We start from the raw sequence: 16,290 nt of genomic DNA, 5'->3' as shown, positions 1-16,290 counted from the left end.
CCTGGCTGCAGGGGAATAAGACTGTATCTTTCATTATGTGCTACTTTGCTGCAGTGACTCCACCTCAATAGAGCATGCTTTTAAAAAAAAATAAAAAATTTCACTACTGTGCACAAGTATTTGGAAGACTGACTGAAACAGCATTTGTACCAGGATTAATGCCTATAAGAAGTCAGAAAATTCCAGCAAAGTGGAAAAACCCCAGAAACTAAAAATTCATCTTGAGAATGAACCTGAAAACCCCGTGAAGAACAACCATGAACAGTTTAGCTTCCACACAGCACTTTTAATCCTGAGATCTCAGATCAAATAGCCTTACCAAGAGCCTTGGATCGCTATGGCTGTTACTCTGTAGGTGACAACTGGGGGTAATGCAGAGGTGTAACCCAGCTCCCCCGGGGCCACCAGCCCTGTGGCAGCCCTTCCAGTGACTGCTCTGCAAACCATACTCCCTCGCACACAGAGTGCAAACTTTCAGGCTTCCTCAAAGCTTTGCTTTGGAATTTGCTTGCTTTGTTCTGCTTGTGAAAAAGTTGCTCTCAATTTATGTCATGTGATAAATTCTCTATAGCAAACAAAAACCCAAGTGTTTCATAACAGCACAGCGGGGTTTCTGCACATTTGTAATGAAGATGAATGTAAGGAGTCCTCTGGCACTGGCAAATCTCATGGCAAGGTCAAGTCCTACGCCTCATGAGCACCTTCTTTTTGCTCCAACAGTCTCACCTATAGCCACCCTTCAAACCCCTTCCATCCCCGCCCCGGCGGCATGGCTGAGCAGCCTCGCTTCTGCTGTTTCCCTTCTCTACCAAGAGAAGCCACCGAGCATCTTCTCTGCCAGCGCTGGAGCCGAGCAACCCTCTTCCCTCACAGCCCCCTCTCAGGTCCCAAGCAGAATGGGGATGGAGGAGGGGGGATGCTCTGGAGGAGCCAGCAGACAACTATTACCTGCTTCCTGAAGTTGCAGAGAAGCCTAGCTCTGGCCCTGTCACTCCCACCACAAAGCTCATTCTTCCCCTTGAAATGATACCTGGAGCAAGTGCTGCCCACCATCCATGACCCTCTCTCCTCTTGGTTCTCCACTTCTCCACTTGCGGTTTTGCCCTTCCAGTTGCCATTCCCTTGGCCCCACACAGCAGATCACATCTCCAAGCCTGCCGCTACCCCTGATACTTGGCTTGAGGGGATGGCAGCTTTCTGCTGCCCTAGAAAGCTGCTCTCAGGAATCTGGGGACCACTAGCCCACCTGGGGACAGCTGAGGGTCTTCTGGAAAAAGAGGATGTCTGGATTTCAGTAGGTTGGAAAGTCAGCTAAATGAAGGCTGTGCATTTAGTGGGATGATCTAGGAAAAGCCTCTTGGCTTCCTTGGTACCAAGGTCAAAATGTGCTGCTTAAGAAACCATATTCTGCATAAAAGTCTGCTCCTGGGGGCTTGCTGGATCTACTGCAAAGCCACTGGCTATTTTCTTGAAGAGAGAGGGGGCACAAGCTGAGGGGCCCATCCTTTTCACTTTATGGGGAAAGTATTCTAGGAGACAGAGATAGAGGGTAAAGGTGACCCAATTGTGGGGAACACCATGTAAAAACAGAAATAAAAAAGTCTTTCTAAAGGTACATTTGAAAATATTTCTTTCTTATTGTAATAGGCAAGGGTTAAGTTAGTATTTGCATCTGTTTACATCCTACCTAGATGTACGAAATGAATATTTAAATTGTATAGCTTACTGAATCCATAATGAAGACAAAATTGAATGGATCAGCATTGACAAAATCTATATACAAAACCTATACAGCAGCACAATCCCATAAACCTGAAACTCCCTCTGAGCATGAAAGGCAGCGCTGATGATGACAATTGCCCACTAACTGCCACCTATGTCATAGCACAAGCGAAGTCTGAAAGACGACCAGGGACACAGTACAATTATCTGAGCAATTCAGGCGTTGCCCAAATTTACAAAAATAATCTACCACTGCTGAGAAAACGTCAGTTAAATTACTGCACCATGGAAACCTCTCAAGTGTGTCAATTACAGTCGCATGCAGATAGAAAATGCTGTAGACAAAACAGAAAGGAAAGATTGTTGATGCTGATTGCTGGTCTCTCTTTGAACATCATCAAAACACCCAACTTGGAGCAAATGCTGCAGCCATGAGGAAGTCGTAAATGACATGTGTAACTCACATGAAGAGTATAAAAACACAGAGAATAATTTAGTTTCTGTTGAAACAAATCCCAGATGGTAGTCTCCCACACTGCCCCATCTAACTTTTATGGAGAGCCAGCTGAGTGCTAGCACACCTCCAGCAGCAGTTGTGAACAGAACACCTGGCCAGCTGTTTGGTGGAGGTTTACAAGCGATCCAAGTGCAATGTTGGGAGGCAAAGTTTCATCAGCACAACTGACCCCCTAACCTCTGCCGTCACTCTGACTTAAAATGGCATAAATTGGCAGTGTTAACCTCTCTGTTAATCTGTCCTTGTGTTTCAAAGAAAATAACGTTTTTTTTTTTCTGTTGTATTCTGGGATGCAACTCCCAGAGGATGCTTATGAATTTGGTTTCCAACCAACTATAAATGCACTGCAGTTGCAGGCAGCTGAAAATGGTTAAATGGCAATTATGTTGGATGCTCCAACTGGTGCAACTTATTCAGCGAGCAGAACAAACAAATGCTTTTCATATAGATAATGGATTTGTACCACAGCCAAAGACTTGCAGAGTCCATCAGGGAGGTTAAAAATCCCAGGATATTTAGCTATTGTATTTCCAGTTTAGCTTTTCACTACAGCTACAAATTTATGCAAAAGTGCAGTTGATTCATAGCTCTGATTATTCCACATAGTCAATGCATTACACAGAAGAGACATTTCCTAACTACTTCTTGTTTTGGATTTTTTAGCCATTAAATTCCATAATGCAGCAGATTGCACTTAAGTGGGGAGGAGTGTTAATAACAACTCCATTAATATCTGAATATTACTTTTCATAAGGACATCGAGCACTCTGAAGAGGAGGCTGGCATAATTAGGTTAACATTACAGGTATGGAGATTGAGAAGAGGAACAGCAGTAACAGTAGCTGGTTTACATTCACATAGCAGGCTGGCAGCAGAGATGCGAGCAGAGCCAAAGTCTTGTAACTCCTCAACTGAAGTACCAACTCCTATACCAGACACAGCCTGCCATAAAAGAACAGACTACATGACGTAAATTCAAAGGAGATGAAGACTAAAAGCATTTGAGGCTGGATTTGCCAATAGAGCAATTTTTATCTTCCTGTAATTCATGCAGCCTTGTGGTACCAACAGCAAGCTCTTGGGCGTCAGGCGGGATCAAAAGGCTCCCGGTGGCTCATTCACGCGCTGTGCAGCTGACTCGATGAGTCGTCAGCAATAGCTTCTCTTTTTCAGCTGTGGTTTTCTTAAAACTAGAAGCATTGTAAGCAAACAGAAAGCTTAGAATGCCTCTTAAAGAAAGTGCAAGATAAACAAGGCGCAAAAAATGTCAAGCCCCAAGACCACGTCAAAACAGCAACTTTATCTAGTCGGGGATGTCTCTGCTCCTTGCAGGGGGATTGGTCTAGATGACCTTTGAAGGTCCCTTCCAACTCTAACCATTCTATGATTCTATGATTCTAAAAGAAAACCAGACCTTCACATGAAGATTCCCATTTGGCCTACAGGGTGCCAGCCAGGAAGGCAGAAGGAAAAGTGCAGTAGGCAAGATAAAACAGTGACCTCGTTTGTTATCACTGGTAGAGCCTGACTGGCCTGAGGATGTCCTGACCACTGACTTTCTGCTTAATTCTGAAGCTAAACACATGAGAGAAGTGGAATGGAGGTTGACAGCTGCAGGCAGCCATGAGCAACTGAAACTATCCTCCGGAAATGCTGCTGTCTCGAGCAGCAATGAGAAGAAGAGCTGTATTACAGATCCTTCTACCCAAGGGCTGGCTTTTCCTAGGAACTTTCTCTGAATGGGACTCCCTAAAGGAACAAACATTCAACATCTCATGGCCACTCTGCTGTCTTTGGAGCAGGACATTTTTATCTGTTGCATTAAAAAAAAAAACCCTGAATTTTCAACAATCTGCTTGGTAGAGCAGGGATACTGCTACTACTTCTGTCCTAACAAAGCATTCACAGAGGACCTGAGATCTGGAACATGCAACCAGAGCAGATCACATTTATACACTCGGACTTACCTAGTGTATGACTAAATCATCTTCTAAAGCAGGAATCTAGAAAAAAAGAACCCTGAGGAAGGAAACGAAGATGAAAGATTCTCAGCCTACAGAAGATTGAAGCTAAACATGATAACAATCTTCAAGATGTGGAAGAAAACTGCAGAAAGGAAACTGTTTTCAGTGGAGAGGATGTGATCTAACAGCCTCAGCTGTGGTAAGGCAGATATGGGACAGATGTTAGGAAGCATTTTGTAATAGCAGAGATAGAGACAGTCTAAGAATGAGTTAGACAAACATCTGTCAGGAACAACACAAGAGCATAGCTGTGCCACCCTAGATCAGAGGTGGGTTGCAGGACTTCTTCAGGTGCCTTCCAGTCGATGTGTTAGCAGCAGTGCAAGGCACGGGGTGCCCTCCAAGAGTCCCACACCGGTGGGTTTACCTGTTGCAGACCCAGGCAGGGACACTAGGCAGGCTTCTAGAGCAGAACCACTGAGCCTCTGTGGTTGTCCTGGGGACCAGCCAGTCCTCACTCCCAGGTGCTTGGCCCATGCAGAGCACTGCACACAGCCAGAAGTGCCTGTCTCGCTCCAGACTCGTTCACTTAGCTGAAGCTTCACATCGCTTTTCATAGACCTGTTCCAATTAAACTGAGCTGTGGTTTTCTCCCTCTCTCTCTGTGCTTCCCAGCTATTGCTGGTGAGGGATGTGAGGGCTGACCAAAGCCACTGCACCTCCCAATCCTTTCCTGGTAAAAGTGATTTTTCTCCAGATAAAATGGAATTGCACTACATTTGTCAAACAGGATAAACATTTCACTCATGGCTTCAGGACAACTGTCCGTGTAGTCTCTCCATTCCTGAAACTACACCAAAAGCAACTAACAGCAATCTGCTGCTTGACAATAAAAAATATCAAATCTGATCTTTTTTGTAAAGTGACAACCAATTTGGGAATAACTGCAAATAGCTGTCATTAGTTATACAGTGCAATTAATACAACAAAAAAAGGAATGATCCAAGGGAAAGCAAGCAGTAGTGAAAGCCCTTGATCATGTCTACCACAGGGACTTTGAAGAATGAGTTTGGGTTTGAAAGCCTTTTACTGATGGCACTTACAGGAGCTACAGTTTCAAGTGTTTCCATTTCTACTTATTCACTGGGTCAAGCACAGCAGGATCAATCAAAACTTTACAGAAGTAGATGGCAAACTGACTGAAAATTACAAAGCAATTTGGAAATTTGCTTTTTACTATCAAAAAAAAAAATTAGTATGATGGACTAGTCATTCTTAAAAAAACCCAGCCACCCTTCCTTGACCGGCTGGAATAGCTGGGGGACATATTCAAGTGCAACCTGCAAGAGCTGCTGCTTTTTTAGAAACTGTAAAAAAGCCATTTTTTCCATATTTCGTTGACAGAAGAGTGTGACGCAAATAACATTTAGAACAAACTTGTATAATTTGATCACAGGTGAAGAACATATCCTTTTTGCCAAAGAAATCAGCGGGCTTTTCAGTGCTCTCTCCCTCTGACTTCAGATTTGAATCTCCTTTGTGCTCTCTAGGGAACCATCATGTGAATACCTGAATAAAGCAACACTTTCAGCTGCTGCTAATGGTGCCCATGTAACTGCTCAAGGATTAGAAGCTAAGGGTGTGGGCACATTAACTTACTAAAAGATGGAAAAAAAATAAGAGAACTCTATGTTGTACCTGGTGAAAAACAGAAACACAGGTGCACTCAATGTCTTCACAGCAACGTCTGAAGCTCTGGCTTAAATCTATGACTGCACTAGCAAGCAGTGTGGTGCAGCCAGCAATCCACAGAAAGTAACACTGGGTGCTGGGACCTGAAGTTGCCCCGCACTTGATGTCACCCTTTGGTCCCATGGCCTGAATGCCCATGAGAGGCTGGAGGGCACTTGGTGTGCCTCTGGTTTAGTGTCATCAGGAGGGAACCTAGACTGTGTCCTCCAAAACTGCTGTGCCCGGCAAACCATGGCAGAGCAAACGGGGATGACAGTAAGGATTGCTTCAAAAGCCCGCTCTGCGCCAAAGCACCAACGCTGTTGGATGTTAGAACTCCTGTCACAGTTTGTGCTACATCACGGAACTTCTCATGGAGAAAGTTTGGGCTGGACTGTGAGTCCTGTCCTGTGCTCTCTTTGGGGAGAATAAAACAAAGCTATTTCAGGCAGCAACGTACTAAGCTGCTGAAGCTGCATTCCAAATGAACATACAGCTATGCAGTGAGCTATATTTTGACATTACTGTATGTTCTGTAATAGGAGAGTTGTACTGGAACAAATGCGTGAACATGAAAGGACTGGGCGATATCGCTGCATTTACCTACAGCGCGTATGACAAGTGCAGAAGTGTGTGCTCCTATGTGAATTAGTCTGGCTGAATGATGGGGAGAAAGATAGGGAGATTGATTATAATTTTTACCAGTATTTAGTCAAAGACTTAATAATTCTTTCTTCCTTAGGACAATAGAAAGATCTTGCTTTCTAGCAATTTGAGCAACACTTTTAAAAAGGGGACCCTTTATGGAACTCAATAGCCAACATTTTCATGAAGAGAAAGCTGAATTTTCTTTGACATTTAGGAAGAACTCCATGAGGAACAACAGAATTTTGTGTAAAAACAAAGTACCCAAAATGCTCCCTCAGGACAAAGCAGAGGGCATTTTTAATATCCAGAGTTCATTTTTTGATCATTTAAGAGTGGGAATTTTTCCCTCATAACAGGATCTTCATAATGCGTTTGGCATTGTGAAAAGTGTATAAATTAATCAGGACTTCATACAATGAGAAGTCTCATGTGGCTTGAATAGAAATAGAGAATAAAATCTTTAAGTGATGCATGCTCACTTTATATTTATAGGTAAAAGTTTTCCCTTCTCACCTAAACTCTGTACAGAATCACAAAAAAGTATTAAGTATCTAACTCAGAAGTTACAATCTCAATGAATAGACGTCAATGCTCTTTAGCAAACCCTATGAAAATACACTTCCAGCAATACCCTTTGTCATTTTTGACCTGTCTAGTCTGCGATATATTCAGGCTGGGATATTTGATAATATTTGCTGACACACAATGTGCTAATTGCCTAACTACGGTTCACTTTCTTTATAATATATGAACACATTATTCTCTACAGCCCATTAGAAACAACCTAAATGAACTGTACTGTACCCTTTCCTCCTTCAGAAAGCAAGCCCCACGTGAGCTGACTTGTTCGGGGAGGAATAAAGAGGTTGTCTCATGCAAGAAGCCTTGCAAAGGCACTGTGAAGCCACAGCCTGATGCTGACCTCTAAGCACTGAGAGTTGAAAATGTTCTAGTTTCATTTTTAAACTTCCCACAGGAGGAAGGGAAGTTGTGCTTCCTTGGATGACAGCTACTAATACCAGCTTGCTCCTAAATTGTAATGGGTAAGGTTGGCACATTCTGCAGCTCAGCACAAAGCTGGAGATCTTCTTGACTCGTGGACCATAAAGCTTGCATGCGAGCGGGCAACGTCCAGATGGTGACCCAAGAGCATTGCTATGTGGCTGAGCACATATCAACTATGCTGACCTTCACATTCTAGAGCCACTTGTGAAATATAGAGAGGAATAAAATGTTACTGTGTTTGTGAACATAAAAGTTGCTATTTCCTTCCCAGATTTTCCTCTCCCCATTGAAAATTTAGTGTACAGCTATTTGTGGAGAGGGACAAGTCTATGTCGCAGTTGGATCTTTAAGGGCACTTCTATGTCCACCAATGGTTTTTCTGAGCTCAGAGCCCTGACATTTGGACAGTTACAGTTCTCAAAGTAAAGAAGCGATATGAATGCAGCAGTTCCCAAGGATGCAGAGCATGCAGTCTTTCCTCTGAATAGCAAGGAGACTTCTGCTGGGGGTCTGGACTCAGAGGAAACCGAATGTGTGGTCAGAACTTCCCTAGGGAATTGTTTAGAAGAGGGTAATAAGAGGCCCAGGAGGATATTAAAAAGATTGAAGAACACTTTAAGAAAAGATAACAAGCAAAAAACTAAGGGGTCAACCTGGGTAGATAACAGGGTATCTCACCAAACACAGGGGCCAAAAGGGATAGGATAAGACATCTTGAAAGCCTAGGCACCAAAGAGCTAGGTTTAACTGAGGTGAAGGCTCTTTCTAAGTTCTGTCTTATAATGTTAAATTGTCCTTAGATTGTTGTGTGTTATTGGATTTCCGTTCCCTTCAGACCAGAGGGAATCCACAGGAGTTCAGTGTCTTAGATCTAAGTACCACAGTCATCTCACAGAAACTAAGTTGCATACGGAGAGAACAAGAAGCTGCTTCAGTTGGTGTTCAAGCCAGGAAGCCACTGCTACAATTTTATCAACGGTTTAGATGGAAATCACAGTCCAGCTGGTGACATCTAAGTTAGCTGTTCACTTTATAATTTATTATAATGAAGATTATCGATCTAATGTTCCCGAGAACACCACAAGCTCTCTGTGACTCAGTAAAGCTGTTCTCACCACTTAGTGTGTCTATAAGCGTCATACACACTCAGTACAACCTTAAACCCATAAAGCCTACTGGCTTAGACTGAGGGGATAATGAACTGCAAAGCACTTCAGGGCTTTCGACAAAAGAGATTATCATTTCCAAACCCCGTAAGCAGAAACAGGTAGACTTCCTCAGTTCAGGGTCAAATAGCTTCCAGTGCTGAGATTTACACAGCCCATTGCGAACAAGATGGGCAGATGCAAACTGCTCCCTCACGACCCATCACATAACTTTTGCTAGATCATCACTGTAATATTTACAAGGTTCATAAACATTATACCAGTGAATTATGGTTTCATGCTACCTTCTGTAAGGTTGCACATCTCCTGGAGGGATGGGTCTTTGACTATCAAGCTCCTTATATTCCAGCACAGCAATCTGTTGAGGATTTATAGGCACTTTATGGGTGTGTAATGAGGCTTACACTGCCAGTGATCTTAACAGCTCTTGTTCGCGGAATCCTGAAGCACATTCAGTAAAGCCGACGGAACCTGAGACACCTTGAGAGAAATACTGAGTGAATCACAATAATCAGCCTGCCCTTTCCCCCTCTCTCAGCTTTGCTGGTGAACACAGGGCAGACAAACACACAGAATAAACAGTCCTTATTTTCTCTCTGTTTCCTCAGTCTCACAGTGCATTCAGGCCAGGCAGTCAAGACTCACAGATATACATCTAAAAGTTTGTAAACATATAGATCAACTATATTATCTTTCAATTTTTTAATCTAAAAATATTATTTTCAAGGAAAAAAAAAAGGTAGAGTGTAGTGAAGACAAGAAAGCAACATTTTAAGATGGTATTTGAGAGTATTTACTAATGACATTCTAAATGGCAAAAATCTCACTCTTGGAAGTGTTTACGTGCCTAAATGTCTCTAAGTACCTGGACCTCCCCAACAAGGGTTTGTATTTGCAATGGCAGGTATTAGAGTATTGTCATTTAATAAACAGTGTTTCAAAGTCAGAGGAGTTAGAGTTACACATACATGCAGCCTTGAATCTGATGTATTTGCCATCTGGCACCTAACAGACATCATACTCTCAAACGTTTTAGACAAAGTTTTCCTAAAATTGATAATTAGAATGAAATGCTTCTCTAGTTTCTTCAGGAAGTTCTCTGCTTTAAAAATCAGATACCCACAAGCTCCTGCAAAAGGAAATGAGGCATGAAGGAAAGAAACCTGTCTGTGATGCTCTCATTCACAAATGAGAGGAGCAGTGGCATTCTTGCTTTCACGGATCCATGCAGGTCCTTATTCAGATATACTCTACATTTAATATAAACCTCCATGAAGTAAAGATTTATTTCATTTTCACAAATGTTTGTGTGTACAGCATGTATCGCTGCAAAGTTCTACAATCTAAACCAGAATACTTTGGAGTCTAATTCTCCCTTCTCAGCAGGAGTGGTTCTGCTGTTCAGCAGATCCTTTTCAAGCTTAAATCTACAAATGCAATTGATCTACAAAGCCTCTTTTGTATCAAACAACTTTTTGAGCTGTAAATGCTTGAAGAGTGCTGCTACTGCTTTCAGTACCATTCTTATACCACCCTTTCCTGTTGCTGAAGTTGGGGTCATGCTAACAAGGGAAAGAGACAGGAGACAGCAAACTCACCAGAGGAAGCACTGTTTCATCTTTCTGCTTCATCCTACACATTACCAGCCAGCCACAGCCAGAATCAGGCTCCTGGGATAGGAAACCTTTCAGCAGGACGCATTATGGTTGCTCTTCAGAGCAAGATACAAAGCTATTTTTAACCCATCATTTAACTTCCTCATATTCTTATTTATCCAGGTTTTAATTCTTCAGACTAACCCTTAAAAGAAAAGAACAGTTTTGCTACCCTCTCCTCTTTTCTTTTCTTTCTTATTTCTCCATTTTATGTGTTTTGCAAATTTGTTTCGCTAAAGAAAATAACTGCTATGATATTTAGGGCTGTGTGGCCATGTCTATGGCACTGGAACCAAGAGCTTTGACTTTCGTGCTCCATGCTGTACTGTGCAGTACAGGATAGGAAGCAAAATAATTCAGAATTTTTTCTTGTAGGATGCCTTTTGTCAGTAAATATTGAATGTGGTCCTAACAAGTACTTACGGCTTTGCTCCCATTACTTGACACAGTAATAAATACTTCACGTTGGAGTGACTTCCAGACTTTTTGAGTATAGGTAGACAGCAACAATCCAGCACTCTCACTTACAAGATGAAATTAAGCTGTCAGAAATATTATCCCTGTACCAAAAGTTACATGGAAGCTCACTGACAGGAATCCTCATTGTTGCTCTTCTCACTTACCCTGTGCCAATAGGGTTTCACCTTCATTTTTGTACTTCAAGTTAAGTAGCTGTCAAGTTTAATTTATTTGTAGAAAATAGTACAGACACATTAGTTCCTACCGATGTGCTGGTTACCTTGAGATTAATGGGAAATTCGGAGCTACCAGTCAGAGGGGTAAGTAGCCTGAATGGGGGAGAAATGCAATCCAGCAGAACCACAAAACAGCCTCAACTTTTGTACCTTGTAACCCACGCTTGAGAAAACAGTAAATAGCCTGCTGTAATGTGCAAGGGAGGAGCAAAGCAGTGGTTCTGTACTATAACGAACCAAGGAACTGCAAGCATAGAGGTGCCTGCTCTTGACAAAACAGAAATTTGATGGAATGCTTTGGGTAGTTTGAAATCACCATCTAAATTTTGAGATTTCCTAAGATACTGCCGTAATACAGGGTTGTTTTTTTTTTTTCCCCAGAAATCTAATATCACACATTTAGCTATTGAATATTAAGTAATAACAATCGTGTCTGGGGATGCAGAAGAAACCCTCCCCCTCTCCAAAGCTCTTTCTGCTCAACACACCTCAGAGTTATACAGAAAAAGAGAGAATACCCAATTTTCACCTTAACTGAAAAGTTCTGGGTTGTCAAAAAAAAACCAGAAACAAGCCTCTGGTATGCGTTGACGCGAGACCAGTCATACACTCCTTCCTCAGACACCATGTCCGGCAAGAGATGGCTTTCCCCAGTGGGGAAGGCTCCGAGAGCTGAATTCAGCTCAGTTTGGGCACTTCATGGTCCTGCTCTTGGTTGAGAAGTCAGAGAACCACTCTATTATACATATCATGTACACAGGCCTGACCTTTCACTTTTTAAGCATTACGTACAGTATTATTTAAGTCGTTATTTACACCATGCTGTCCTACCAGAACAAATTTTCCCATCTACATTCCAGACAAAAAGATCAGCACACCAGCATCACATCAGACTAACATTTCTTTGAAAAGGCCTTCTTAGGGGAAAGGAGTGTGTAAACACCTGGTTTGCCACTTCTCCATTTTGACCAGTGCTCAGAAGAGGTGTTGTGTCTGCTTACTACCACCTGCTGTAACTCTACCTTGCAATTACTGGCAGCTTCATTCTTCTTTTTTGCTCCCCAAATTGAGGCATGCTAAAGCAATTTGGATTTTTAAGTCATCAGAACTATCTCAAAATGATCTCTCTTCACATTAGGTTAGAAATTTAGGCACTATACTGCATGGTGCAAATCCACATTGCTCAAGAAAGAGTGAAATAGCTGCTCTGGGCCAAATGAATGCTCTCCACCTTATCTGATAAAAGTGTCAGGATTTTGAGGGGAAAAACAGAGTAGAGAGCTAGGTCTAGAAAACAAGATGATGACTGGGTCTTCCTAAGTCTATGGAGAAACAAATAGTAAGGACTTCAGCTGAAACCAAACTTAACTCTGTTTGCTTTTCAGTTCTGTGCTTTACTAGAAATTTCTTTGTGGTCTGAGTGAGGCTGTAGCAGCCCATGGCCCCAGAAGAGGATGACCAGCTTTAAACTACAGTCACTCGACTCCAGCCTGCTACAGACCATGCCCTGAGCGGTCATGAGCTAGGAAACAGCATGATCTCAACAACCTCAGAATGACTCCTCACACTTGAAAATACACTCCTCCCATGAATTTTCAGGTGTACAGTGAGAAGCACCAGCCAGAAGGCCTTTCTGCCCAGAAGGAGCCATGTTTTACTTGAGCAATACCCTTATTTAAAAATACTTACTTCAGTTTACTTCAACAATAGAAAGATACTGCCACTATGATAAAAAATAATATGCCCAACAGAAATCCTACAGATAACGCCAAGAAGGTGAAGAAAACATGCAGCTGGAAAGCTCCCAATCCCTGTACAGGTAACATTTTTTTTTGTATGTTTTTTTTAGAACATTCACTGCAGCAAGGCTAAATTTTGGAGGGTAGCAGACATGTTTGTGCATTCTTATATACTATAAGACAGCAACAATGCAAAAAAATGGCAAGAAAAGTAAATGATGAAGTAGCACAAAAGTAGAAACTGCATCCACTGTCCCAATCCTTACCTTTCAGAGTTGCCTTCTTAAGTACCTTCATGGCATAAAGCTGACCCGCATCAGATCCTTTGATCTTCCTCACTAGAAATACCTGTAAAAAGCAGATATCTTGTGTAGATGAGTACTGAACTTCTAGTTATAAGCCTTGCTGCATTTGATAGAGAAATAGATACTACAGTTCAGGAAAGCAAATGAAAATTAGGTGAAAGTAATTAATCTGTATTTCACGTGCAAATGGTTGAGCTAGCTCTGGAAATCTTCAGTTTTAAGCCTTTACCGCCTCACAAAGAAAGTATGTTCAACATTATTAATTGCCCTTATACATTCGATTAAAGATGGGCAAATAGTCAGAATCTGTGTGCACACGTCTTCAATATTCTGACCAGCTTTACATGAAAAAAAGTTATGTCTAAGTTGTGCTTAAGAATGTGCAGTATCTTAAAATTATTACAAAAAAATTATGGAGAAAAAACAGCTTGGTCTATTTTATACTGTAAGTCATGAATGGTGACTTGCTTAAGATGTAGCTGAAGCAAAAAGTCCATACAGCTGAAAATCTGTTTGCGCCTACTTAACAAAAAGTAGGACTATTTTGATTAACAAATAGTTTATTATAACACAGACCATTTTCCCTATTACAGTCTCCTATGCTACATCTTCTGACAGTGTACATTTGTAATTGAAATCAAACAAAATTGTAGCTAAAATATTTTTTTTAATTTTACTCCATGCCATTATTTCTTCTCTGCCTCTGAGTGCATCTGAGTACTGGACAGGTAATGAGCAAAGGAATCCGTAATCTAGCTTGCTCTTTATAAGATAAGACTTTCAGTGTTTTAATAATTGAAAATAAAATAAACAAATCTTTTAGCTGATTCCCAGGACTCTGTCTGCTGAGGTCAGAAATACCAGACAACAGTGTCTCTTTTTTTTTTTTTTTTAAATTTCAGCACTTGTGTTACTGGACAGAAGCAGAAGTAAAGCTAAATGCAGAAAGCCCACATACATAGGTTATACTTATAAACAAATAAATTAACAAAGGCTAGGTGAAATAATGTAACAAATGAATGTATAGTTGGATTACAAAAATTGGTGGCAATTATTTTATTAATTGCCTATTCAGGAACCACACAGCTTTGTTAACTGTCTCCACCCAAAATATAAAAAGCCAAAAAAAGAAAGGAGGAAGTCTGTTTCTAGCACATTATTTGCAAGTTAAAAGACTCTTCCTCCTGAAAAAAAAAAAGTGTAAACAGATTATGATTTTCTTTAATGCTCTTTAAGGAAAGGCTTGTGCGGAGTGAGAAAAACAACTACCAACCAGGCAGAGAAGCTGAGGAATAAAAAAAGAAAGGGTAAATTCTCTCTGAATCCTTAACCGGGGCTTTTACATCCAAGCATGGATGGAACCAAGCATGTTGTAGCATCACAGCTACAACACTTCTACAGTATGATCTGATACTTTTTTTGGTGAAACTTCCCTCCTCAACATGTTTCCTGTGCATGTGAGATATGCACAGTTCCTCAGCCCAGTTGCCCTGGCTAGTGGAGCTTGTGCCCATCTCCTGTTTCCTAATTCAATGAACACACAAGTACCTCTGGTGCTCACAACCATAGGAACAAATGATGAAATCTGGATGCAACGGGAACACGTAAGACTTTCTGAAGTGTTTTTCATTAACATTCATGATAAATTAAGCTCAGCTGCTCCAGCATTAACAGGAAGTCAATTCATTTAGAAGTTCTCTAGACAGAGAAATGTTGGGATATTTTTCTCTCCAGCTCAAGTAAAAGATGTAATTTTTGCATCACATTGAAAGGGGGGAGAATGTCAAAAGCAAGCTTGCCCAGACACTAGATTTTCAGCTGTGTTATTATTCTGTAAAAATGGTTATGGAATCTTTATCCAAAAAAACAAAACCCCAAACGCTTAAGATAATTATTTTAAGCTGTACCACACGTAGAACAGCACAGCATGTTATGAAAACATCTGCAGAAATACTAGGCTGCAGTTCTAGAAATATCTTATCTGCCATGGAATCTTGCAAAGCTTGTAGCACCTGTATTACTGTAATAAGCAAAAATATCAGTTTATGTTACTAGTCACTAGTCAGCTGTTCCCTGCAGCATGGGATAGGGCACTTGTCTGCATTCCCTCCAAAACAGATGAGTCAAGAACACCATGTGCTGTTTCAGAGGACATCAAAATAATCACCAAACCAAAAAGGAAACAGAACAAATGAAAATGCAGTGTATTGCAAAATGATGTTGTCCTCCTGATTATTCTTAAAGGTAAAGTTACATTGTTCTTGAAATCACTAAGTGGTCCTGGAGTGCTTACTTGACTGGTTCTATTATCTCTACCATACCAGTTTGCCAGAATATTACAGGCATGTGGCTGAGCATGACTTTTAAATTTTTTAGGTTGATATGCATGCAAATACCCTCAGGTTATTAATACCTGAACTAGCAAAACTCCCTTAGCTGGAGCAATGGGTCTATCACCCAAATCCCAACCTAGAAAGCTAAGCAAGTGCTGCGACTTTAAAGAGTGTGGAGAGCACTCCAACACCAAAGGCATCTTCTCTAATCCTGCATGAAATTATTTAAGTCTCAGGTGAACAATTTGAAAACCAACTGGTTTGCATCCCCAGAGACTTATGGATTTGAACCATTAGCTCAAATACCAAAGTGATGAAAATTTATGTATTTAGGTGGTTGGGGACTGCATAAGAAACACATAGAAGACTTCCCTCCCCTGTGTCTTTGTTACTCTGGGGAGTTTACTGGCCTGTTTCGCATATAACATGGCAAGTGATTGGTAATCACACACAGTTCCAAAGAGGTATGATGTCTGCACTCACACTCTGATCCCTCAGTGAATTGGGTGTAGTATGTCCCAGAAATCAGATCTCCTTTTGGGAAGTGGTAGCAGAGATGAGACATTTTGCTTATAAAATGTCTACAGCTAGAAGATAAACTCAGACAGTTAATAAGAAAATACATCAGTACAATCTAAGATAGTCAGTGAACCATTTCTAAACTGTTTACTGCCTGAATCTGAAAACTGGTCATTCTGCCTCCATTACTTGTGCAAAAGAGATTTTCTTCTCTGGTTCTTCTCCTTCTTCTATTGAGTCATACAGTAAATCTAACTTTGAGTTGTTTGATTTTTCCAATTTCTTTAATAT

The 16,290-nt window shown here is 41.2% G+C and overlaps 1 protein-coding gene across 1 annotated transcript in view; it reads right to left on the bottom strand.

Moving 5' to 3' along the window:
* The window catches only part of RPS6KA2 (ribosomal protein S6 kinase A2), a 104,218-nt gene that overhangs the window by 86,698 nt on the left and 1,230 nt on the right, over positions 1-16,290 (bottom strand). Inside the window, exon 2 of the mRNA XM_086743461.1 lies at positions 13,109-13,190. Within this exon, the coding sequence (XP_086599587.1) occupies positions 13,109-13,139 (31 nt within the window). The 5' untranslated portion in view covers positions 13,140-13,190. The remainder of the gene's footprint in view (positions 1-13,108; positions 13,191-16,290) is intronic.

The sequence above is a fragment of the Chlamydotis macqueenii genome, chromosome 3 (assembly GCF_036417535.1).
Source record: "Chlamydotis macqueenii isolate bChlMac1 chromosome 3, bChlMac1.mat, whole genome shotgun sequence".
NCBI lineage: Eukaryota > Metazoa > Chordata > Aves > Otidiformes > Otididae > Chlamydotis > Chlamydotis macqueenii.
The sequence above is the reverse complement of the archived record's forward strand: the minus strand, read 5'-3'. Positions and strand labels throughout refer to the sequence as shown.